This window comes from Echiichthys vipera, assembly GCF_963691815.1.
Source record: "Echiichthys vipera genome assembly, chromosome: 6".
Lineage (NCBI taxonomy): Eukaryota > Metazoa > Chordata > Actinopteri > Perciformes > Trachinidae > Echiichthys > Echiichthys vipera.
Window position 1 is genome coordinate 6020304 of NC_139831.1, and position 21546 is coordinate 6041849.

Genomic DNA, 21546 nt, shown 5'->3' on the forward strand with positions numbered 1-21546 from the left:
GTGTCTGTATACAGGTCAAACTGTTAATTACAAATAAATAAATGTATATGTATAGGCCTATGTTAATATATAAATATTGTATTTATGTATATACTGTATATGTATGTTGTTGCCATGCAGATCCGATGTATGCAACTCCACTGTGCCACCATAAATCACAACTTTGTAGAGACTCGCCATATCATTCAAAAAGTACTGTGCATGGAATAATTGCTGTTTAAACAGCCAACATAGCTCTTCTGACTTAACTGTTATATTAGTCAATCATAATGTGAAGGGTCTCTGGTGTGTAATGTCCACACAACCCCAATTCTTCTCACGTTTTTAGTTTTCTCCCAGTGTTTGGGACTACTTTATGCATCATTAATTGATATGGATGACCCTAACCAAGTTGTGTAAACTAACTGATCATGGTATGCTGGTTCTAAAATCACAATAAATTAAAATAAATAAATAAATAATCTTTCAGGGCTGAATCTAAAATGTGAAGAATGTCAAGTCAGAAATACATCTGTTCAATTTAGAATAATTTAGGGTATTTTTATTGGGGGGGGGTCATGTTTTTCTGCACCCATGGTTGTTGCAGTTCACTCGTTTTACCACTAGAGGGGAATGTTGCCCGCGACTCCAGAAACCCTCCGTTTTATCAAATCTCGCGAGAGTCACATTACAAGGTCAGCTGATCATTTACTTCAGTGTGAGCAGCGGAAGAAGACTGTCACTTTTTAGTCAGCACGCGACGTGACTATTCGACGCTATAACACCGGTAAGCTGTGTGCTTTATTACTGCTGTATATATATATAAATATACATATATTATCAACCAGGGGCATCCATAATGTACGAGCTTCTTTAAACAGCGGACGTTGCCAGGGTAATATAAATCCAGGAGCTAACATGCTAGTAACGATGGTAACAGCGGAACGTTCTGGAGCCCCCTGCAGCTAACGTTAGCTTCACAGACTGTTATCATTAATAATCCACGGACAATAAGTCTTAACTTATTATTTATACACGCTGGTGTGGACTTGTCCACTTAAGTCAAGAGTAACGCATTCATTCCTCCATTTACGGTCATTACTTGCCCACAATAGATGGCCAGGTGAGCTAGTGTCGCCTAGCTAGCGTTAGCATTGTTAGGTCAGTTTGATATTCAACATTCATTTGATATCCAGAATAAAAAAAACTGTTTTGCATATAAACCAGTCTATTGAATTATGTCAAACCACTTGTGAAGCATAAAGACTTACATCCCTCATGTATCACAAAGCTTCTTTTTGAATAATATATATATTTTGAATGTTTTTTTTTAAGGATTTTTTGCTAAACTTAAGTCTATTATTCTTCCTTATCTTTTGACCTAAAGATGTCAAACCACTTGTGCAACGTAACGACTAATATCCCTCATGTATCACAAGGCTTGTTTTTCAATAATACAATTTGAATGATTTTTTTGCTGAACGTAAAAGCATAATAGACTTAACTTTAGCAAAAAATCCTAAAAATAAAACATATCATTTAAAAACATAATCGTTTTTTATTTTGACTAACAAATGGATGTTGATATTAATAATTTATTTTATTTGTATTTCATTTTATATTCAACAATGTCAAAGTGCTACAGAGCAGAATAGACATTTCTAATAATTAAAAGGAATAGGTTGTTTGTTTTAGCTGTTAAATATGAAAGTGACTTAATACTGCTGCTTGAGTTATGTTTAACCTTCAGTTTCAGTTTTAGTAAAAACAACGTTACATAATGGTTTATTAGTTCTGTGTTTCCATGCAGGATAGTCTCACTGAGATGAACAATTTCACTGTTAAAAGGGCCGTCATGCTCAGCCGAATTAGACAGAAATAGTAGCTACAAACCAGTGGTGGAGGAAGGATTGGAAGCCTACAATGCTGTAAACACTGTAAAAATACTTTGTTGCAGGTAAAAGACATGTATTTAGCGTGTTACTTAAGTGAAAGTGTGCAATAATAATACTTATAGCATTAAATGTGAAAGTACTATGACTGTTTCACTACCACAGTCATATACACACATCATGAAGTTATCACACGTTCATTAATGTAAATGCAGAGTTTTACTGTTGTAGTTGGTTGAGATAGTGTTATTTTTTTCTATTTTATAATATAATTTTCTCCATTCGTTATGGATTAATCTGATGATTATTTTCTCCATTCATTGACTGATTGGTTTGTAAAAACCCAGAGCCCAATGTGACACTTTCATAATGTTTTTTCTAACAAACAGTCCAAACCTTAACATTATTGAAAATACATTAAGATTATTAAAAGGAATTAGATAGGAAGCAATTGATTTAGCTGTGCTTGTATACAGTGTTGGGTAGTTTCCTCTATAGACAAACATTATATTCTTTGAAACTTTATATATGTGCTGTCTGTAAAAGTAGCCTATTTAGTATCTAATGCTGTCAGGTGATTGTTGTGAAGTAAAAGGTAAAATCGTTGCCTCTGAAATCTACTGGAGTAGAAGTAGAGTGTTGTGTGAAAAGAAAATATGTAAAGTACCTCAAATTAGTATTTAAGTACTGAACTTGAATGTGTACCGCCACTGCTGTAAACATAACAATGATCCACCTTTAGGGTCAGTTACAAGCTAATGTTGCATTCATTTTGAAAAGCAACACCAGTGATAAATGTCTGTGAGTTAAAGCTGAGGTTAGAGTGGAAATTGATCAATCCGTTTGTTTATTGACAGACAATATATTACAATATATCTTATAATATATTGTTGCATGCCTAAGAAAGGTTCTTATGTACTTACTTGTGACTCCTGTTGGTATGACTCGTCAGTATAACTTATTCAACTTTTTCCCCATCAGAGCATCAACACTCCCAAAGATGGCTGACACAAACCAACAAAGTCCTCCACCCCAGCTAGGGCCTTTGGTGAGTTTGCTGTTTCATCCACACTTACACCTTCCAACTATATCTCACATTGTAAGGTGCACTGTGCTGATTATACAACACAAAGAGTACTACTTTACGGGGGAATTGTTGGGTCTATGTAAATCATAAATAATTCATAGTGTGGTCTATACCTACTCTGTAAAGTGTCCTGAGATACCTTTAGTTATGATTTGACAGTATAAATAAAATAGAATTGAATTGAATTACTACTCAGGCTCCACAAACACTTGTTTAGCCATTTTCAATGCTAGATTAAACTAAGTTGTTTTTTTTCAATTGTCTGGCTGGTTTATACTGACCAATGAAAGAAATGAGGGAATGTGTGAACCTTTCAACAAATCAAATGTGCGTATACATGACTAAGCGGAAGACCCAGCCTGTCATCGTGGCGTCCAAGAACTTTGCCTCAAGCCATAGCACAGTTAACGCTGTATACCCTTCACACATGATGTGACATAATAAGTGACAGCATAGGCTCAACCACTCCATCAACTTTTATGTGCCCCAAATTTCTGCATGTAATTGTTTCTTTCTTCCACAGCAATTTTTAATGAGTAACAAACTGGAAACTGCAATGTGGCTTTCACGACTCTTCACCGTCTACTGCTCCGTAATGTTTATTCTACCAATTTTGGGGTGAGTACATTCAGTGACAGTGCACATCATCAACACAATGCTTTCAGTCCGTTCTCCTTTCTCCCAGCCTGAATAGATGTCTGAATATCTGTGCCTGCTTGTGTATTTCAGACCCTATGCAGCAGCTAACTTCTATCAGCGAGCCTTGTTAGCAAACGCCCTCACCAGTGCCCTCCGCTTGCATCAAAGGCTTCCACGCTTTCAGCTGAGCAGAGCTTTCCTGGCCCAGGCTCTTCAGGAGGACAGCTGCCATTACCTGCTTTACTCACTCATCCTGGTTAACTCCTACCCCATCACAAGTATCCTTTCACCTTCAACCACCCTCATATGTGGGAAAGGCAACTGGATAGTGCTGTACACATTAATATTATTCTCTATTGTTGTATCTGGTTGAAAACAACCTGATAACTGCATTTACATATTGTTAGAGGCATATTCTCTGTCTTTATGTGTTGATCCTTTACACTTGTGTCCAGTGAGCATCTTCCCAGTCTTCCTCTTCTCCTTGCTCCATGCAACTACCTACACAAAGAAAGTCCTTGATGTGAGTATAACGCAGCACTTTTAATGCATTTTATGTCGCACTCACACTGTCCATTCGTACTGTGCCCAAGCGCGCTTCACGGCTAAAGTCTAGTTTGTTTGACCAGTGTGAGTTCAACAAACGTGCCGTGGCCTGGTTGAGAGAGGTGGGCTTTTGTAAAGTACCGATGCACATGTACGGGCACGAGCGTGCACACGTGTACAAGTGTGCGCACATGTACGAGCATGAGTACGAGCATTGACGCCGGTCCTGATGTCCATTTATATACGTCAGTTCCCTGCGACAGACATTTAAAAAGATGCCGCCAAACGGGTCGCGTGGTTTGGTGTCAAGGTGAAGCGTTTACTGCGGATTTTGACAGATGAAATGTTTAAAAACAGACAGACAAAACTGAATCCCTGAGGGATGACGATATATAAGCAATACGCATTTGAGCCGCGGGGGAAGAGAGGGGGGTGGAGGCAATTACCCTAAAGCACAGGGCACGGTTCGAATAGACAATGTGAGTACGCCCTTAAATGCTAATCTAGCATTTTGTTTAACCCCCAGGTGGAAAATTACCACCAGCCAGATGGTATTTTAAATATCTATCAAATTAAGCAGCCATTGCCCGGGGACCCAAATTCAACCCTAAGTCCTCACTGAAAACTTTGACTCTCAGCAGCTTTGTTTTCAGCTTCTGACATTTTCGTCTTTCTCTGCAGTCTGTGGGCCCCAGCAGCCTGATGTTCATCAGAAACCTCCTGGACAAACTTACGTCCAATCAGCAGAACATCCTGAAGTTCATCGCCTGCAATGAGATCTTTTTGATGCCTGCCACTGTTTTTATGCTCTTCAGGTAAGTGCACATGTAAAAGGTGTTTCTGTCTTCTTCTTTTTTATTGTGAAGAGACAAAATCCTAAATGTAACACTGGTTTAATTGCATTGCAATGTCATTACATTATCTACTAATGTGTACACTTGAATTAATGGCACTATGGTGGAAGTACTGATTGTGTTCGCAAACATTTATTTTCTTATGCAACCATCAGTTTATCAATGTCGTTTTGTCAAAAATACTTGGGACAGATTGAGCAACAAAACAGACCAGTTTTCCTTGTCAAACACTTTTTAAGGTCACACTAAATATGCCTTGTCGCCCTATATATGTAGATGTTCACAAAAATACAATCCTATAAATCCCTGTTTCCAAATTAACCACATAAAGTGTATTTTAACTGCCAGTGTAAGTCAGTTTTAAAAGTGTTACGACTCATCATTTCCATATGCAAATTTTCAATCTACAGAGGTCCAAAGAGACAAGTATTGCAGTAGATTATATTAGATTATAGAAGTGCTCTATATGTTTGTTAAAGCATTTTAATATTTATATTTACAGTGTTCTCAAAAGTGCAGAACAAATAACATTTCTTATTCATGTTATTGTTTATAATTAAAACATTGAATCAACACTTGTGTGATGTCAGTTTTCACTTTCTTTTTGACAGTGGACAGGGTAGCTTACTGCTGCCTTTCATTTACTACCGATTCCTCACTCTCCGCTACACATCCAGAAGAAACCCATACTGCCGGTAAGATACTGAATGATACAGCATTGTCACAAAGCACAGGTAAACGGTTACATACAGCACACTAGTTATTATTGCAGGTCAGGAGGGAGGAAATCCTGAAACATTCTGTATAATTCTCACATTTTCCCCCTGCTGCTTACCCCAGACATTCATAATTTCATACTGAAGAGTAATTTTAATGTATATTTTATTGCAAACCAAACGTAATTGAAAACCAAAACTGTTTGAGGTAATTAAACTGATTGTCCATGAGAGTCCACTATGTATTTCTCAACTGTCTAATCCAGCAATAAAGCAGATTTAGAGGGTTCTTGTGAATGCTTGCACACCACTGCCAAACTTTTGTGAAAAGATATTCAGATGGACATTGATCCCGGCGGATTTCTGCATGTGGAACTATATGAATCAACCAACAAATAAATAAATAACTAAATACATACAGTATGTATCGATGCAAGGCCGATTACTTAGGATGAGCGCTTGACCCCCGGCTGGAGTAGATCACGTGCAAGAGAGGAGAGGGAAAAGAGACTGAGGCTGCTGTTCGGAGGCATCCGGGAGACCAAACCATACACGGCCATGAAAGGAGAGAAGTCATCTGCGTGTTTTATTACACACAGCTAGAGCCAAGTTTGAAATCAGCATCAGCCAGCACAAGTTTTTATAAGGTCTATTTATTCTAGCCGCATTAACAACATAAATTATAGATATAACACATAATTGTATATTACAATTAGAAAATTATAATTATTGCAGTTCAGAGATGTTCCTTTGCACAATAATGTGATTAGAAATTAACAAATGTTCTTGACGTGTTGATCTCCGTAGAATATAATCTGAGACAGCGGCAGGATATCAGCAATGTCAAACCTCAGAAGGACTTTACTGGTCTGTCAGAGTTGAGTAACAAATCCTCTGTTTCCATCCCAGCACCCTGTTCACAGAGCTGCGAATTCTTCTGGAGCACTTCATCATGAAGCCCGCCTGCCCCGCCTTCTTCAGGAAGATGTGCCTCAGTAGTATCGCCTTCATCAGCCGCCTTGCGCCCACGGGAGTCTGATTAAACTACATAAGAGTTTTTTTTGTTTTCTTTACATTTTGTTTTTTCCACCATTTAGGATGTGACTTAAACTTTGATGAGGACAGACAATGCCATCAACAGAAGGAACGATTGATTTTTTTGAATGTCATCTTTACAGCCTGTGCTCCAACGTCTCTGTATATCGGAGTACGGTTGAAGAGCAGCCAGTAATGCACTGAAGTATCAAGGTGATGTTTCTTTTCCTATCTTCTAAATGTGACCTCATTCAAGCGGTGGACACCCCTCACTTTGTTACGTTCACTGAATGCAGCACAGTAGACATTACCTGTCATCTGTACGTTCTGGCTATTGTTATTCTTTTTTTCCTTTTATGTCCTTATTTATTTATGACGATCGCTTATACTATGATGAAACATTAACATTCTGAGATTAGTAACTTAATGAAAATGTGCTTATACATAAATAATAAAATGTTCTTTTTAATGATCATGTTGTGCTTGGATGGATGGAGGATGGGGTTTGTTTGCAGTTTCTACGTGGCCCATGTTTTTTGTGTTCAAAGCATCCGATGCTCTGATTTGTCTAAACGCCTAACTTTAAATGTATTCTATCAATGCCATCAGCTCACTCTTTTAATAACATGTCAAATCTACGTAGATCTGTCAAAATGGGCGTCGAATTGAGAACCGTGACCTCTGCTGTATTTTATAGAATATTTTAAGGTACCAGACATGTTGCTGTAAGATTCATATTTGAAATGAGTTGCACAATGCCGGTCATGTTTTGAATGCATCCTCACCGTGTTTCTCAGTTTGAAAGCTGTTTTGAATTTGTTTTGTTTATTTGTTGCTATGTAGTTTTCGTGCTCTGATGCATGCTGATTTGTTTCTCTGCCATGTTAAATGTGTTTATTTGCCTACAGACAAACCACATTTTTATGACAAGAATAAAATGATCTCTTAATTAAACCAATAAAATATTAAAGAACAGGAATGTGGTTTAATCTTATAATTTGGTTGGATTACCGTAGTTTATCTTCTATCCAGATAACTAATCTGATAAACCACAGTGTCTTCCATCCATCGATAGAAGTACTTTGTTCTGTGCTAGAAAAGGAAGAATATAAACTTCTAACTTGTACACAACCTTAACTCAAGGTCCATTTTCTATAGTTGTAGCTGTACAGTTATTCCCAGTTTTCAACTATACCTGTCTTCACTAGTGGATAGATTTTAAGCTGAAACTTGTTTTTTTAACATTAAGGACGTTCTAGTGTAGTATTAAGCACTAAGCACTATTCCTATGTGCATGCATATAGGGACACTGCACAATGTATTAGGTAAGAGAAGGTAAGAAATACATTTATTAGTCACACAAAGGGGGATTTTCCTTATTACAGCAGCAGGTTTATTTTCATTTCCAACAAGTGAGGTGTCGTTGAAAAAGAGCGAACCAATCAGGACACAGCTTTAATCTCAGACCCTCAAGCTCATCCAATGGTGTCACAGCTTCTTACGGTTTTGCACCGTTGCCATTGGCAACGGGCACTGCGTCGATGTGGTCTTGGATACGGCTCCTGCCTCACTAATATTCGCGTTAAAATAGGTTTATGTTCGGTTTTTACAACATATACAGACGGTTTGCTTCGGCTGTTTTCGACGTAGCTCGGTAGACTTCGTTAAAGATGATATATCTTCAGAGTTCACAGTTAGCGTGCGAATAAATCGTGTTAGCCAATTAGCTTGCTAGCTAGCGATAGCATGTGGAGCTAATCTCATTGCTTTGGATAATCCCAGCCTCTCTTCGCCGTTATTATCGTCTTGTCACTCGGATGGAAATGTTACCAGCAAGTTGTGAATGGCGTAAAGTCGACTGTAACTAATGATCCCATCAGTTTTGTGACCGGAGAAGCTACTTGGAAGATTTGTGCCACACTTTAAAGATAAAAAGAAAGAAGATGGAGATCCACCTTAATAGAGTGGATTATATGCAGGTAACACTGTACCTTAGTATGTGGTTTGTTTGTTTGTTTGTTTGTTTGTTTGTTCTCATAAATGTCCTTTTTTGTCTTTGCTTTTGATCCCGGGTGTTTCTCTTAAGTGACTTTTTTTGTCAACTGTCAATTTTTGTTACACATTTTTCTTTTAATTAATGAATGTCATAGTTATTGTGTTTTATTTGTTTGTTTATAAATCAATTAATGCTCTAGCTATTATGGTTTGGTTATATTTTTTTATTTTATTTGGAATGAATGCTCTAGCTTTTATTTATTTACATTTATTTTTTAAATCAATGAATGCTCTAGCTTTTATTTATTTACATTTATTTTTTAAATCAATGGATGCTCTAGCTATTATGATTTTATTTTTTTCTATAATTCAATGAATGTTCTAGCTATTAAGGTTTGGTTATTTATTTTATGTCATATTTAATGAATGCTCTAGCTTTTATTTATTTACACTTGTTTTTTAAATCAATGGATGCTCTAGCTATTATGTTTTTGTTTTTTTCCTATTTTTTAATTTATATATACTGTATACAGCTGAAGATTGACAGGAAATGGGGGAGAAAGGGGGGAATGACATGCAGCAAAAGGCCGTGGGCCACAGTCAAACCTGGGCAGCTGCGTTCTCAGTATATGGGGCGCCTGCTCTGCCAGGTGAGCCACTTGGTGACCATACACAATTGTTTCTGCTATCTCCTCACAGGTTGGCGTGACATCCCAGAAAACCATGAGGCTGCTTCCAGCATTGGGGAAAAAGGCAACCCAAAAGGTATCTATCAGAAAAAATGCCTGTGCCCAACCACCAACTTAACCTAGAGTGTGCAACAGTGTGTTGCCTTTTAATTCTACCTCATTATAGTGGTAGACCAATACATCGGCCCGATGATATTTGTTTTTTATTACGTGTGTCAGATGTGGGCTGCTGTGTTCGCCGAAAGTTTTCCCTGCATTATTTACAGACAGGCGTCCAAAGGCAGCTCTATGCTGCTGGAGATGCCTTTTTTAAGTTCAATTAATGTTCCTTTTTTTAAAGAAATTGAGACTGGTAACATTTGTTATCATTATTGTGTCATTTTTATGATGTAAATTGAGGGAACAAAAGTAGTATTGACTCAAAATATCAGCTCAAGAAAATCGTGAGTCCGTATCGTTCATCAGCTAAGGCTGATGGAAAAAATTGGTGCTAAAATATCCATATTGGTCGATCCCTACTACATTATTATGGTTCTTGGTTTGTGTCTCTTTGTTTCAGGTCGCTGTTGCTGATAATGATGGTATACTTACGTGTTTTGGGATGAAGAAAGGAGAAGCTGTGGTGAGTGTCCTTGTTACTTAATCATTTTTCTTTCCTTATCCTTTGAATTTCAGTTTCTAATGGTAAGAAATGTGACTCTTTGTTTCAGCCCGTGTTTAAAACACTTCCAGGGCAGAAAATAGCCAGAATGGACCTTGGAGGAGCTGCAGGAACGCCCCAGGAGAAGATCTTTGTTTGTTCTGGTTCTCAGGTCCGAGGATTCACCAAGAAAGGCAAACAGTTCCTGACCTTTGAAGCTAACCTCACTGAGAGCATTAACGCCATGTAGGAACTGCTTTTACCCTTCTCCATTGACCCACACGGCTTGATTGACTCATGCAGAACTGTGATTGTGATGTTGGTTATCTCTTCTCCAGGCATGTCTCAGGCGCTGACCTTTTTGTGTGTGCCAGTTACATATACAACCACTACTGTGATTGCAAGGACCAAGACTACTACCTCTCTGGAGACAAAATCAATGACATCACATGCTTGTCCTCAGAAAACCTGACTCGCATTGTCCCGGTCCTGGCCTGCCAGGATCGGATTCTCAGAGTCTTGCAGGTAGACTAAAACTGTTTTGATACTGTTAGTTGTTCCACTTCAAACAATGACTTTAGATTTACTATTCTATGTATCGTTTTCATTCTGTAGGGATCGGAGCTTGCCTATGACATTGAAGTCCCTGGCCCTCCATCTGTCTTGGAACTATACAACAAAGATGGAGGCAAGTTAACCTCTCAGTGTGCTGTGTACTAGTACAATAAATCACAAGACCGCTTCATACCGGGAATAACTAACAAAACATCAATGATATCTCTACAGGAGAGGAACTTCTTTATGGAACTACAGACGGTAAAATAGGATTAGTGCAGATCAGTGAGAGCTCAGCTGCAACCAAATGGGAGATCGACAATGACAAAAAGAAAGGAGGTATGTTGTGTACGGGACCACTCCAGGGTTTCGCATCTTTCATCCAATTCTATGCAAATCACTAAAATATTATTTCTGTCTCCCATCAGGGATTCTTTGCATCGACACGTATGACATTACAGGAGACGGAGTGAACGACATCCTGGTGGGCAGGGATGATGGGACGATTGAAGTCTATGGTTTTGACAGCGCCAGTGAGCCCACGTTACGCTTTGAGCATGTGAGTTTATGCCTCACACAACTAATCTTTTATTAATTTACTCACTCTCATTGTAATGTTTTTTTTTTTATGTCAGTATTATGCAGTCATACTTTGATGCAAGAAGAGCCAATCCCGTAGGTCTGTCAGTTGCCTTTTCACTCATCACTAAATGTTCCTGTCTATCCTGACTTCAGGTGCTGTCAGAAAGTGTGACTTCCATCCAGGGTGGCTGTGTGGGCAAGGAGTCTTATGATGAGGTCTTGACTGCCACTTACACAGGTTGGATTCAAAATAAATAAACACAGTGCACTAACTATGTCTTTGAGCTGGTCACAATGTACATGTAATAATTGTAAGACATCTTTGAAAAACAGATTTTTTTTTTAAACTTGTTTTTTCCTTATTCATTTACAATGCATTATGATGACTATTCTTTCTTTGTTATTGGAAGTAATTTGAAAAAAAAATAATGAAGATACTGAGAGAGAAAAAAGATTGCATCTAGTGTTCCCAAATGTTCTCCTAGAGAAGACACAGTACAGTACATATGTTTCTTAAAACCCACCAGTTAATGTAAAGTAGTTGGACATCTGACATTTACAGCATATTCTGCTTTACTGGCATTACCTCTTTCAGGATGGGTGACTGGTTTGACCACTGAGCCTCAGAAGGCTGAGGCCGGCCCCGGAGATGAGGTCAGAATGAGTAAGGAGATCCAGACTAAAGTAGAAGCACTCAGGTACCAGCAAAAGAAATGCTTAATTTCTCATTATGCAGTATGTTCTTGTACCCTTTTAATGCGTTTGACTTACTGTGTAATGGTTTAAGTAAGATTTCAATGCCAATCATATTGTTCCTTTCCAGGGCAGAGCTGGAGCAGCTGCAGGTTAAAGTCCTGCAAGGCCGTGAGCAGTACCAGCAGACCTCTCAGTCGAGCACGGCCGTCTCTGCCGTGCCCGTCTTCGGCGTCAATGACAAGTTCACCCTCTGCCAGGACGATGCCAGCTACAGCCTCACCCTTGAGGTGCAGACGGCTATCGACAATCTGTTGCTCCAGGTCTACTCATTATTAAATCTCTTGAGTCACAACCTCTGGTGACTCTCCTAAAAATAACTCATGCTCTTGATCCCTTGTTGGAGACATAAACATGCAAAGTGTAACTAAAAGATGAATCTCCTATGCAGAGTGACGTCCCCATAGACCTGCTGGATGTGGATAAGAACTCAGCTGTTGTCAGTTTCAGTGAATGTGATTCAGAGGTGAACTGTCTCAAACTCTTACTACACAGTACAAACTTTACAAAAAAAGGCTGTTGCTCCCAAAGCTCTTACACTCTTATTCTTTCTCCAGCAGCCTAATGGGAACTTCCTCCTGGCCACATACAGATGTCAGGCTAACACTACCAGACTCGAGCTCAAGGTAAAACTTGCATCAAAACTCTGCTTATAGTGGCACTTTGATACTCCTACGTGTTTCATGAAAAGCTACAACATCGTGGGCCTTTCTTTGTGTCATTATGAGTCACAGACAGTACTCAGCTGCATCATGTAATAACCGTTCTAGGTGAGGTCCATCGAAGGACAGTACGGGACCCTGCAGGCTTACATAACCCCCAGACTGCAACCCAAGACATGCCAGGTCCGCCAGTACCAGATCAAACCTCTATCCCTCCACCAGCGGACACACAGCATAGACCAAGAAAGGTACAGAAAATTCAGCTGGCTCTTAACTGCGACACGCTCGCATGAATCCATTTTCCGCTCCAGTTACAATTTTAAACTCTTTATTGAAGAACCTTATATAATGATATTGAAATTAAAAAAACGTCAGAGTCAGAAAAAAATATCGGAGCCCTACTCACCCTCCTTGTCTAACCAAGAACTGCGGTGCAACTGAACAGGTAAATGAAGTGAAACCACACCCAGGTGTTAATTACCGGAGTTGATGGAAAACCAGGTTCCTTTCATCACACTGAAGTGTAAGCCTGGTTCCTCTGAATGGCGGCCCCCATCAGATTTACTAAGAAATAAAAAGGCATATCAGTACGATTATAGGCATTCAAAAAAGCCAGGTATGACATTAAGTTATACAAAAAATATATATATTTGTTAGATTGTATGAAAGAACTTCTCAAATGATGTCTCGTGTCAGATGCTGAACCTGAACTATATTTTGTTTCGAATCATTTGTCATAAAAATGTGACACTGGTGTCATCTATCAGTAATCTACCTGTGATTGTTTTGACCTTACAGAATACTGTATAGCTTACCTTTTCCCCCTCTGTGTGTCATACAGACCCATGAACAGGCTCAGTCTGGTGGGACAGTTCAGTTTTGCTGAGATCCACTCCTGGGTGGTCTTCTGTTTGCCAGAGGTGCCTGAGAAAACACCGGCAGGAGAGAGCATCACTTTCTATTTCCACAACACTTTTCTTGGGACACAGCTTGAAGCCACCTACTGGTGAATACCAACACACAGTAGAAAGGCTCCAGGATTGCTTATACATTTGTAGACACTATGAGATAACAAGAGGTTATATTTTTTTTTCTTTGTAATTTTAGCAAAGGGGAAGGTCACTTCAAGTCAGACAACATCTCTACCATCTCCATACTGAGTGATGTTCTTTCTAAAGAAGCCACCAAGAGGAAAACCAATCTGAACATTTCATATGGTAGGTGGATCATTATTATTCACTTTCAGTGTCTGCTGACAAAAAAAATCCAGGGATTAATCTCTATTAAATTAAATCCTGTGTTTGTTTGTTTGTAAATATTCCAGATATCAGTGACGACTCTGTGAACCACACCCTGAAGATGATACACCCAAAGCTGGAGTACCAGTTGTTGCTGGCTCGAAAAGTTCAGCTTATTGATGCATTAAAAGTACGTATCGGTTAAAGCTGAATCATCTCTGTTGTAATACGTTCACTGTTTATGTCCACAAGCCCACGTTTGCTTAAACGCTGCATGTTCTCATCCGCTCTTTCAGGATTCTTGAGAAATGCTTATGTTCGTCCCTTGATTCTGATTTCTCTGATTGTTAGGAGCTTCAGGTTCATGAAGGGAACGCTGACTTCCTCATCCCGGAGTATCGCACCATCTTGGATGAGTCCGCTAATCTCCTCGAGGAGTACAAGAAGCAGCCGGCGCACCTGGAGAGACTCTATGGTGCAGCATTGTTTTTCACTGACACTCTTATCCAGAGACACTTTCAATTCATTCAATTCAATTCAATTAAAATTGCTTAATTGACATAATTGTTTAGTTACAATGTTGCCAAAGCATCACAACACAACTTGTCCAAATACTCTGACTGCACATGACAAATAGCAGTGTAATCATTAGTCAGATTAGCACGACATTAAGATCGATCTATATTCTTGATTTATATATTTATAGCTGATGTTCCGTCCTCCCCCCCTCCTTGTATCTTTTATATTTTTTTTTCTAGATTTCTCAGTTGCTAAAATAGAAGAAAGTAGTCCTGTTATGAGCCTGACATGAAGCGGAGCTTGTTGGCTGATGGTATCTAATAAATATGTGTTCTTTCCTGTAGGTATGATAACGGACCTCTTCATCGACAAATTCAAGTTCAAAGGCCAGAACGTGAAAACCAAGGTGTCCTCGTTGCTGGAGATACTCGATAATTATGACTTAACTTCTCTGTTAGACTTTTTCATTGAGGCGTGAGATCCTGTAGATCAGAGGGTATTTATCTACTTATCTTTGAGCTTCTCTATTTGTGCTATTTTTGTATTGTAAATACAAAGGTTTTGTTTTACGGTAGTTACTAGCAGCGTCAATGTCATTTTGTCATAATGTCATTTAGATACGGTTTGTCCTAATTATGGTGTACAGTATTTACATATTTCTAATATATTTTGATAGCATTTAAACAGAAAGGTGGTGATTAATAAACCACTAAGGTTGCCAGAGTAGTGCAGGTCCTTCTTTGACTTCAGTCATCATTATTATAGCACTGTGAGTTCCCCCTCTTGGAATAAAATTTAAAGCATATTTGTGATTGAAACATTTCTTTCAACAGGCTAATGGAAAGTAAAGTGAACAAACAATACAAACTTCTATGATACCATGAGCAATATGTGACAAATGTTGAATATTTTTCACACAACATGCATTAAATGATTACGTCTGTAAGTCATAAGTCAATAAATCAATTACTATGCTTGTTTTCTTTAAGTATATGGAAACTTGTTTTAATTCAGGAACTCCCAAACACCAAAAATAAAGTGGCACAGCACTGTAGCTGCATCATAGCAAATATGGTTCTCCTATATACTCTCGCTTCACTATATTTAGGAGAAAGACATTTGTTAAACAGCTGTGTTTTCAGGAAATGAAATATTGAACAGTGTTAAAGATTAAACCACCCAACAGTATATGAAGCAGTTAAATTCCCCACATGAACCAACACTGAACAAAGAAGTGCTGCTTAAATATTAATGCATGAGTTTACAGTCTACAAGTGCAATGCTGAATGCAAGGCAAGTTTATTTGTATTTCAACAGCACATTTCAACGACACGGTAATTCAAATTACTTTACATAAAACATACAAACCATTAGAAAGAAACACATTAAACATTACATTTAAATACAAATAATAAAAACAAGGAATGGCCATATAGTTAATTAAAATGGATGATTATGTGTTTAGTCTGGCTTTGGAGTCTTCACCACACAAATGCAGTGCCTAAGGACACATATTTTAATTACATTTGCACTATATATCAATCTACCTCATCGTCCATTTGCACCTATTAAACATGTACATATTTGTTATCTTTGTTTTTTTCTTATTCTGTGAGGTTCATAACTTATTTATCTATTTATTCTCAGCCACTCTTTTCTTTCTTTTTCATTGTTGTGCAGTGTCTGCTCTACATGCCTTACCATAACTACCTCTTCGGGATTTATACAGTATTCTTTATTTCTAAACAACCTGCAAAACAATCTTAGCAACTAACTGATATACTTCAGTCACATGCCAAATATTTAATTGACAAATGTTCGAAGAAGAAGAAAGGGAAGAATTCCTTTTTATTTATCCCGCAAGGGAAATTCAATTTTCAATCATAAACATTATAAGCTGCAATGAATAAATATAAATTATCATTTACGTAAAATGATTAAAAAAACACATCAAACCCCAAATCATCAAAAGCAAGAGGAACAATCTCTGAAATGATTAATTTAGTATAATTTTCAAGGCATGTAATATAACTCAGAGTGCAGAATCAGTTCATACATTCATTTTATTTGCTACAGGGCCTATCTCTTGTTATCACACTGTGATATTACTGCTTTTATATGCGCAGAGGCTCCGTCCCTCGCTGTCATTGTCCCGCAGCTGTTTTCTAACGTTTCCAAATGTATCAAACCAGTTTTGAATTTGCAATCAAGCGAACATTGTCCTCTCCCGGCTCCCGTACACTTAACGCGTCACTGCCCGAGCGCCTCTGTGATTGGCCCGTTTCAATCCTCGCGGGCTACTTGAATTGAGAGAAAGCGACACAATCAGCGCTGCATGTTTCTGTGTAAATGGACCGAGGCTGGTTTGAAGGTTGGTAGTAGTTTCGAAACTAGTATGGCGACTTAAAAAAACAACACACTTTTACATTTTTGGTAGGAATTATACCTTTGGAAACTGCCTTTTTTTATGTTATTGTTTTTGTCTGCTTTCATATTCGCAGTTCCAAGTGTCGTTGCCATCTCAACAGCTTAGTTTTGATTCTTAAACCTTTTCACAGCCTCCACATAACCGTCCATACTTACTCGTTTTAAACTCTTCTTTAACTATCTGTCTGTATTTACGAGAGCACGCTGTAGTATCGCGGTAAGCAAACAAAGAGAGGTTGTTTGTTTGAGGGGGAAACATGTCAGGAGCTAACAGGGCGGCTAGTGAGCTTCACAACCAAGAAAACATGCTGTCAAGACTGAGGGGCTCCTTAAAACCCCGGGCTGCGACTGCAAACGAGAACCAAGAAAACGTTCAACCCAAACAACAGCAAGCAGCAGCAGCCAGCAGCAGAACCGTCCTGGGAGCCCTGCAGAACAACCAGAGGAGCAAGAACCAGAACCAGCGCGGCACCAAGCAGCAGCAGCAGGTCAGTGTCCCCATGCTAAAGTAGCTCAAGCTAGTGTTTGATAATGGGGTGCCATTGTGTTTTTTTGGAGGCAAGGAAATCACTTGTGTTGCTGGTTAACAAAAGTCTAACGTCGGGCTTTACTGCAAGATTCAAACTGTTTTAGTGTTTAAATATTTAAATGTAGCTATTTGAATGGGCTACTTCGGTTAACCACTTTGTCCGCCATTTTACTCATCAGAGATTCTCTGTTGCATCTTCCCTGCTGCATTTAACTGCTTTAATAAGACAACCCACACTTTCTTGTGATGTACCTTTTTTTTAAATCTACTGCTTTGTGCGTTTGGTTTCCTCCCGCCTTTAATTGTCACTAACAATGTGAGGTAATGTATTCCTTTTAGTCAGCAGCAAATTGGATAGCAAACACAGAAGCATGAATTGTAAAAAGCAATATAAACAGGGAATCGAGAAACATGTAAACAATATAAGACAGGGAAATATCAGAATAGAAACAATATATACAATATTTTTAAATTTACACCATGGCACAGAATAAATGTTAGTATTGCGCACAAAGTAATTGGATTAATTGCCACCTTAAAAGACAATAGTCGGTGCTTCACATGATAAAATTAACATAAGACTTAAAATGAAATGCCACATAACAATAAAATTGACTTAAACAAGATTACAAACATGGGACAAAAGCTAGTTTAAACAAGCCAGTGCACTCTGGCATACTAATTAAGATGGTAGTTTCTGAAGATCAGGTGCATTAGATAAGTTTTTTTACAATCGCTCTTGTCTTAATACAAAAACTGCCTTTGTTGCCAACACAAGTAACCACTTTGTTTGATCCATGTATGATGATGCTGTATTTATCATCATCATCATCATCATCATCATCATCATATCATGAACATTTTAATTGTTTTAGCCCTTTTAATGTCTTCCATTGTATGTATCGTTTATGCTTCTTGTGGGACCAATCCTAACTGACTTGTCTGCTCGTAGGAGTCATCACAGTCCTTGTCCTGTAAAAATGAAGATTTGGGCAAAAGCTGCTCTGAGAAGCCCTCTTCCAAGCAGCCCGCTTTCCAGATCCACGTGGATGAGCCTGATGGCGCCTGCACCAAGAAGCCGCCGCAGGTGGTCGAAGCTGTCAAAGCCAAGTCCATCACCGAAGAGCCCACCCTTGCCATCAGTACTCTGGCACGACTCCGACAGCCCCTGGCAACCATTGACTTGCCATCAGCAATGGATGTCAGCTTTGGTGAGTTGTGAATACAAAATATATTTTTTCCATTACAGGTCTTGGTGACAAATGGCCTTTTTTATTGATCAAATTTACAATTAATCTAATTATAGAAACTGAATTTGATGACCATAAGTTTCTTTCCTTGTCTAAAAGTGAGTTTCACTCTGCTAAATGTTAAACTTTGCTTTGCCCAGACTCTCCCATGGACATGTCTGTGATTGACGGCGAGGAGAAACGAGTGGATGTAAATGAGGTCCAAGAATATGCTGCTGAAATACACACGTACCTGAGGGAGATGGAGGTGAGAAACTCATTAAAATAAAAACTGCAGCTCTTTGTCAGCTGTATCTTGCACATTATGATAGGTGTCATGAGGCCTCTGGAGCTTTTGCTTTTTTCGAATTGTATGGAAATGACCTGCAATTAAAGTAACACTGGGATTCTCCACAGGTAAAAACCAGGCCTAAAGCCGGCTACATGAAGAAGCAGCCTGACATCACCAACAGCATGAGGGCCATCCTGGTGGACTGGCTGGTCGAGGTCGGAGAAGAGTACAAACTCCAGAACGAGACACTTTATCTGGCTGTCAACTACATCGATCGCTTCCTGTCTTCCATGTCTGTCCTGAGGGGGAAGCTTCAGCTGGTTGGCACTGCTGCCATGCTGTTGGCGTCGTATGTACCAGTTTTTTATTTTTTTTTATCTTCAGGCGATTTAAATTGAAATGTCTTCAAGAATGAAAAATGACTATTTAAATGTTAAATTGCAGGAAATTTGAGGAGATCTACCCCCCAGAGGTGGCAGAGTTTGTTTACATCACAGATGACACCTACACAAAGAAGCAAGTGTTGAGAATGGAGCATCTGGTGCTTAAAGTGCTCTCCTTTGATCTGGCAGCACCAACCATCAGCCAGTTTCTCACGCAGTACTTCCTCAATCACTCGACTAATAAACAGGTGGAGAGCCTGGCGATGGTGAGTTCAGAGTGTTTTCATTTTGAGTATGCTGTTTGAACACTTGTAGGATTTTATGAATGATCGATCCCTGAACTTTTTGTTTTTCAGTACCTCGGGGAGCTCAGTTTGGTTGATTCAGATCCCTTCTTGAAGTACCTCCCGTCACACACCGCTGCTGCAGCCTACGCCCTGGCAAACCACACAGTCACTGGTGGCTCATGGGTAAGTTAATGGAGCCATCTTGCATTTTACTTGAGTCTTGTATATCCCAGAATCTTATTTTTTCCAAACCGAGACTTGGTGTAACCACTCATAAGCCAGGCTTTTTTGGGGAAAGTGTCTCCTTCTCAGTTGCTTCAATTGCATAAATCATATTGAACATAATTCAAGCTCAGTTACTATGACAACCTATGCTGGGGAAACTAGTTGACTTTGCTTTATGGTGCCAGATCAACTGAAAACAAGTCAGACTAATGCTCCCCTGAAACACTGGTGTGCAAACAAGCAGGATGATTCCAACTGTCTCCTCCTCAGCCAAAGTCCTTGACGGAGATGAGCGGCTACTCCCTGGAAGATCTGATGCCATGTGTCGAGGATCTGCACCGAACATTCCTCAATGCTCCTCAGCACGCCCAGCAGTCTGTTCGGGAGAAATACAAGGGCCCCAAGTAAGCAGGCTGTTAATAAACTTTACCTAGCATGTGTTTGCTGCTCTTAACCATCACATTGGCTGCCATAGACTTGTTACTTTTATATTTATGTTGGGTTGAACTTGTATGCAGTCTTAATAAATGTTCTAACATGCTTTTTCTTTTCCAGGTACTTTGAAGTTTCCGCCATCGACGTTCCCACTGAATTGCTGCTGAACTGACCCCCCCTCCCCTTGTCTTTGTAGAGTTTTGTACCATGTCAGTCTTTTTTTTTTTTTTTTTATGATGTTTGCCACAAACCTCGCCTGCTCTTCTCGGAGTAGCGCTAGATGTTTAGAGTTTTTAAATATTTTTATACTAAATCCTGACAAATATACCAGATGGTAGGATGTCGGTTAATCAAGCAGTTTTAATGTTGACTTTTAATCGCAGACAAAATGCAGAGGACCTGCCACCACTCTGTAAACATTCTGCTTTGATCTACACTGTCTCATAACCCAATAGACATGTCCATGTATTCAAACCCTTTACTGTTTCCACTTTATTTTTTTAAAAGGTTGATAGCAGTTGTTGCTGGTTCACCTTGAGTGGTGTTACCTTTAACCATTTGACCTCATGGGATGCAGATTAAAGTGTTTTTTGTCTGTAAGAGTCAGCTGTCTCATTACACAGGTGTCTTGGATGTTCCCAGCTTTTTTTAAGGCACCGCTGCACTGTAAAATATGGCTCTTGTAAATAAAATGCATTTAAAGTTAAGACTTCCTTTCTACATCTTTATGGTCACATTAGACTCATGGGGGCAGCACAGGACCAGTTTTGGCTTGTTCTGATACATCAGTGCATGAAAACATAACATTTTTAATAGTGGTTAATCGCAGGCCTTCTGACTCACAAAGACGAGTTCTTGAACCAGTTGCGTCCAGAATTATTTAAACCTCTGTGCCATCTAGTGACCTAGCCCACATTTCCATCAGTTTTGCAGTGCCTGTTGTGTATTAGGGTCCATAGAGGTCCTGAATGTGCAACAATGCAGTACCATTTAATGTGACATTTAAAAGTTCTTTCAAATGTGGGATAATTTATAAGGCAACACAGGTTTGCTGTGTGCAGACAAACTTTCACTACAACCTCAACAAAAGTTCTGGAGACGCACTTCATGCAAAACGGTTTACCAGAGCAACTCATTCTGAGGAAACTCAAATATTTGATAGTAGTTTAGGGTTAGCTGTTAGGAGGGGTCTCCGTAGCCAGCCTCTGTATCTTCACTCTGCAGCAGAAACGACACATAGGACTCCTCCGAGAGCCTCTATTTGTTCTCAAACTGAAAACTGTGGCTACCTATGTTCACTATCGCCACACAAATCTTGATAGACTTCTCTGATCTCGCCGTTCCACTGAAAACACATC

The 21546-nt window shown here is 39.1% G+C and overlaps 3 protein-coding genes across 3 annotated transcripts; all 3 read left to right on the forward strand.

Annotated features, from left to right (window-relative positions):
• The first annotated feature begins 701 nt into the window (after nucleotides 1-701).
• tmem33 (transmembrane protein 33) lies at nucleotides 702-7648 on the forward strand. The gene is made up of 8 exons (XM_083915259.1): nucleotides 702-766; nucleotides 2853-2919; nucleotides 3482-3576; nucleotides 3688-3875; nucleotides 4053-4120; nucleotides 4825-4958; nucleotides 5609-5692; nucleotides 6623-7648. The coding sequence occupies exons 2-8, from the start codon at nucleotides 2872-2874 to the stop codon at nucleotides 6750-6752; spliced, it is 747 nt and encodes a 248-aa protein (XP_083771385.1). The 5' UTR covers nucleotides 702-766; nucleotides 2853-2871; the 3' UTR covers nucleotides 6753-7648.
• A 950-nt stretch (nucleotides 7649-8598) lies between these two features.
• bbs7 (Bardet-Biedl syndrome 7) lies at nucleotides 8599-14859 on the forward strand (the record flags this gene model as incomplete). The annotated part of the gene is made up of 19 exons (XM_083915888.1): nucleotides 8599-8727; nucleotides 9443-9508; nucleotides 9992-10054; nucleotides 10143-10318; nucleotides 10411-10597; nucleotides 10688-10760; nucleotides 10859-10966; nucleotides 11056-11186; nucleotides 11363-11447; nucleotides 11805-11907; nucleotides 12033-12225; nucleotides 12354-12428; nucleotides 12520-12588; nucleotides 12733-12872; nucleotides 13466-13630; nucleotides 13732-13841; nucleotides 13949-14052; nucleotides 14214-14337; nucleotides 14726-14859. Exons 1-19 carry the CDS (start codon nucleotides 8692-8694, stop codon nucleotides 14857-14859), a joined length of 2142 nt encoding a protein of 713 aa, XP_083772014.1. The 5' UTR covers nucleotides 8599-8691.
• Nucleotides 14860-16770: 1911 nt separating this feature from the next.
• ccna2 (cyclin A2) lies at nucleotides 16771-20672 on the forward strand. The gene is made up of 8 exons (XM_083915656.1): nucleotides 16771-17296; nucleotides 18290-18548; nucleotides 18728-18834; nucleotides 18984-19207; nucleotides 19303-19507; nucleotides 19598-19711; nucleotides 20024-20157; nucleotides 20309-20672. The coding sequence occupies exons 1-8, from the start codon at nucleotides 17066-17068 to the stop codon at nucleotides 20358-20360; spliced, it is 1326 nt and encodes a 441-aa protein (XP_083771782.1). The 5' UTR covers nucleotides 16771-17065; the 3' UTR covers nucleotides 20361-20672.
• Nucleotides 20673-21546: the final 874 nt, after the last annotated feature.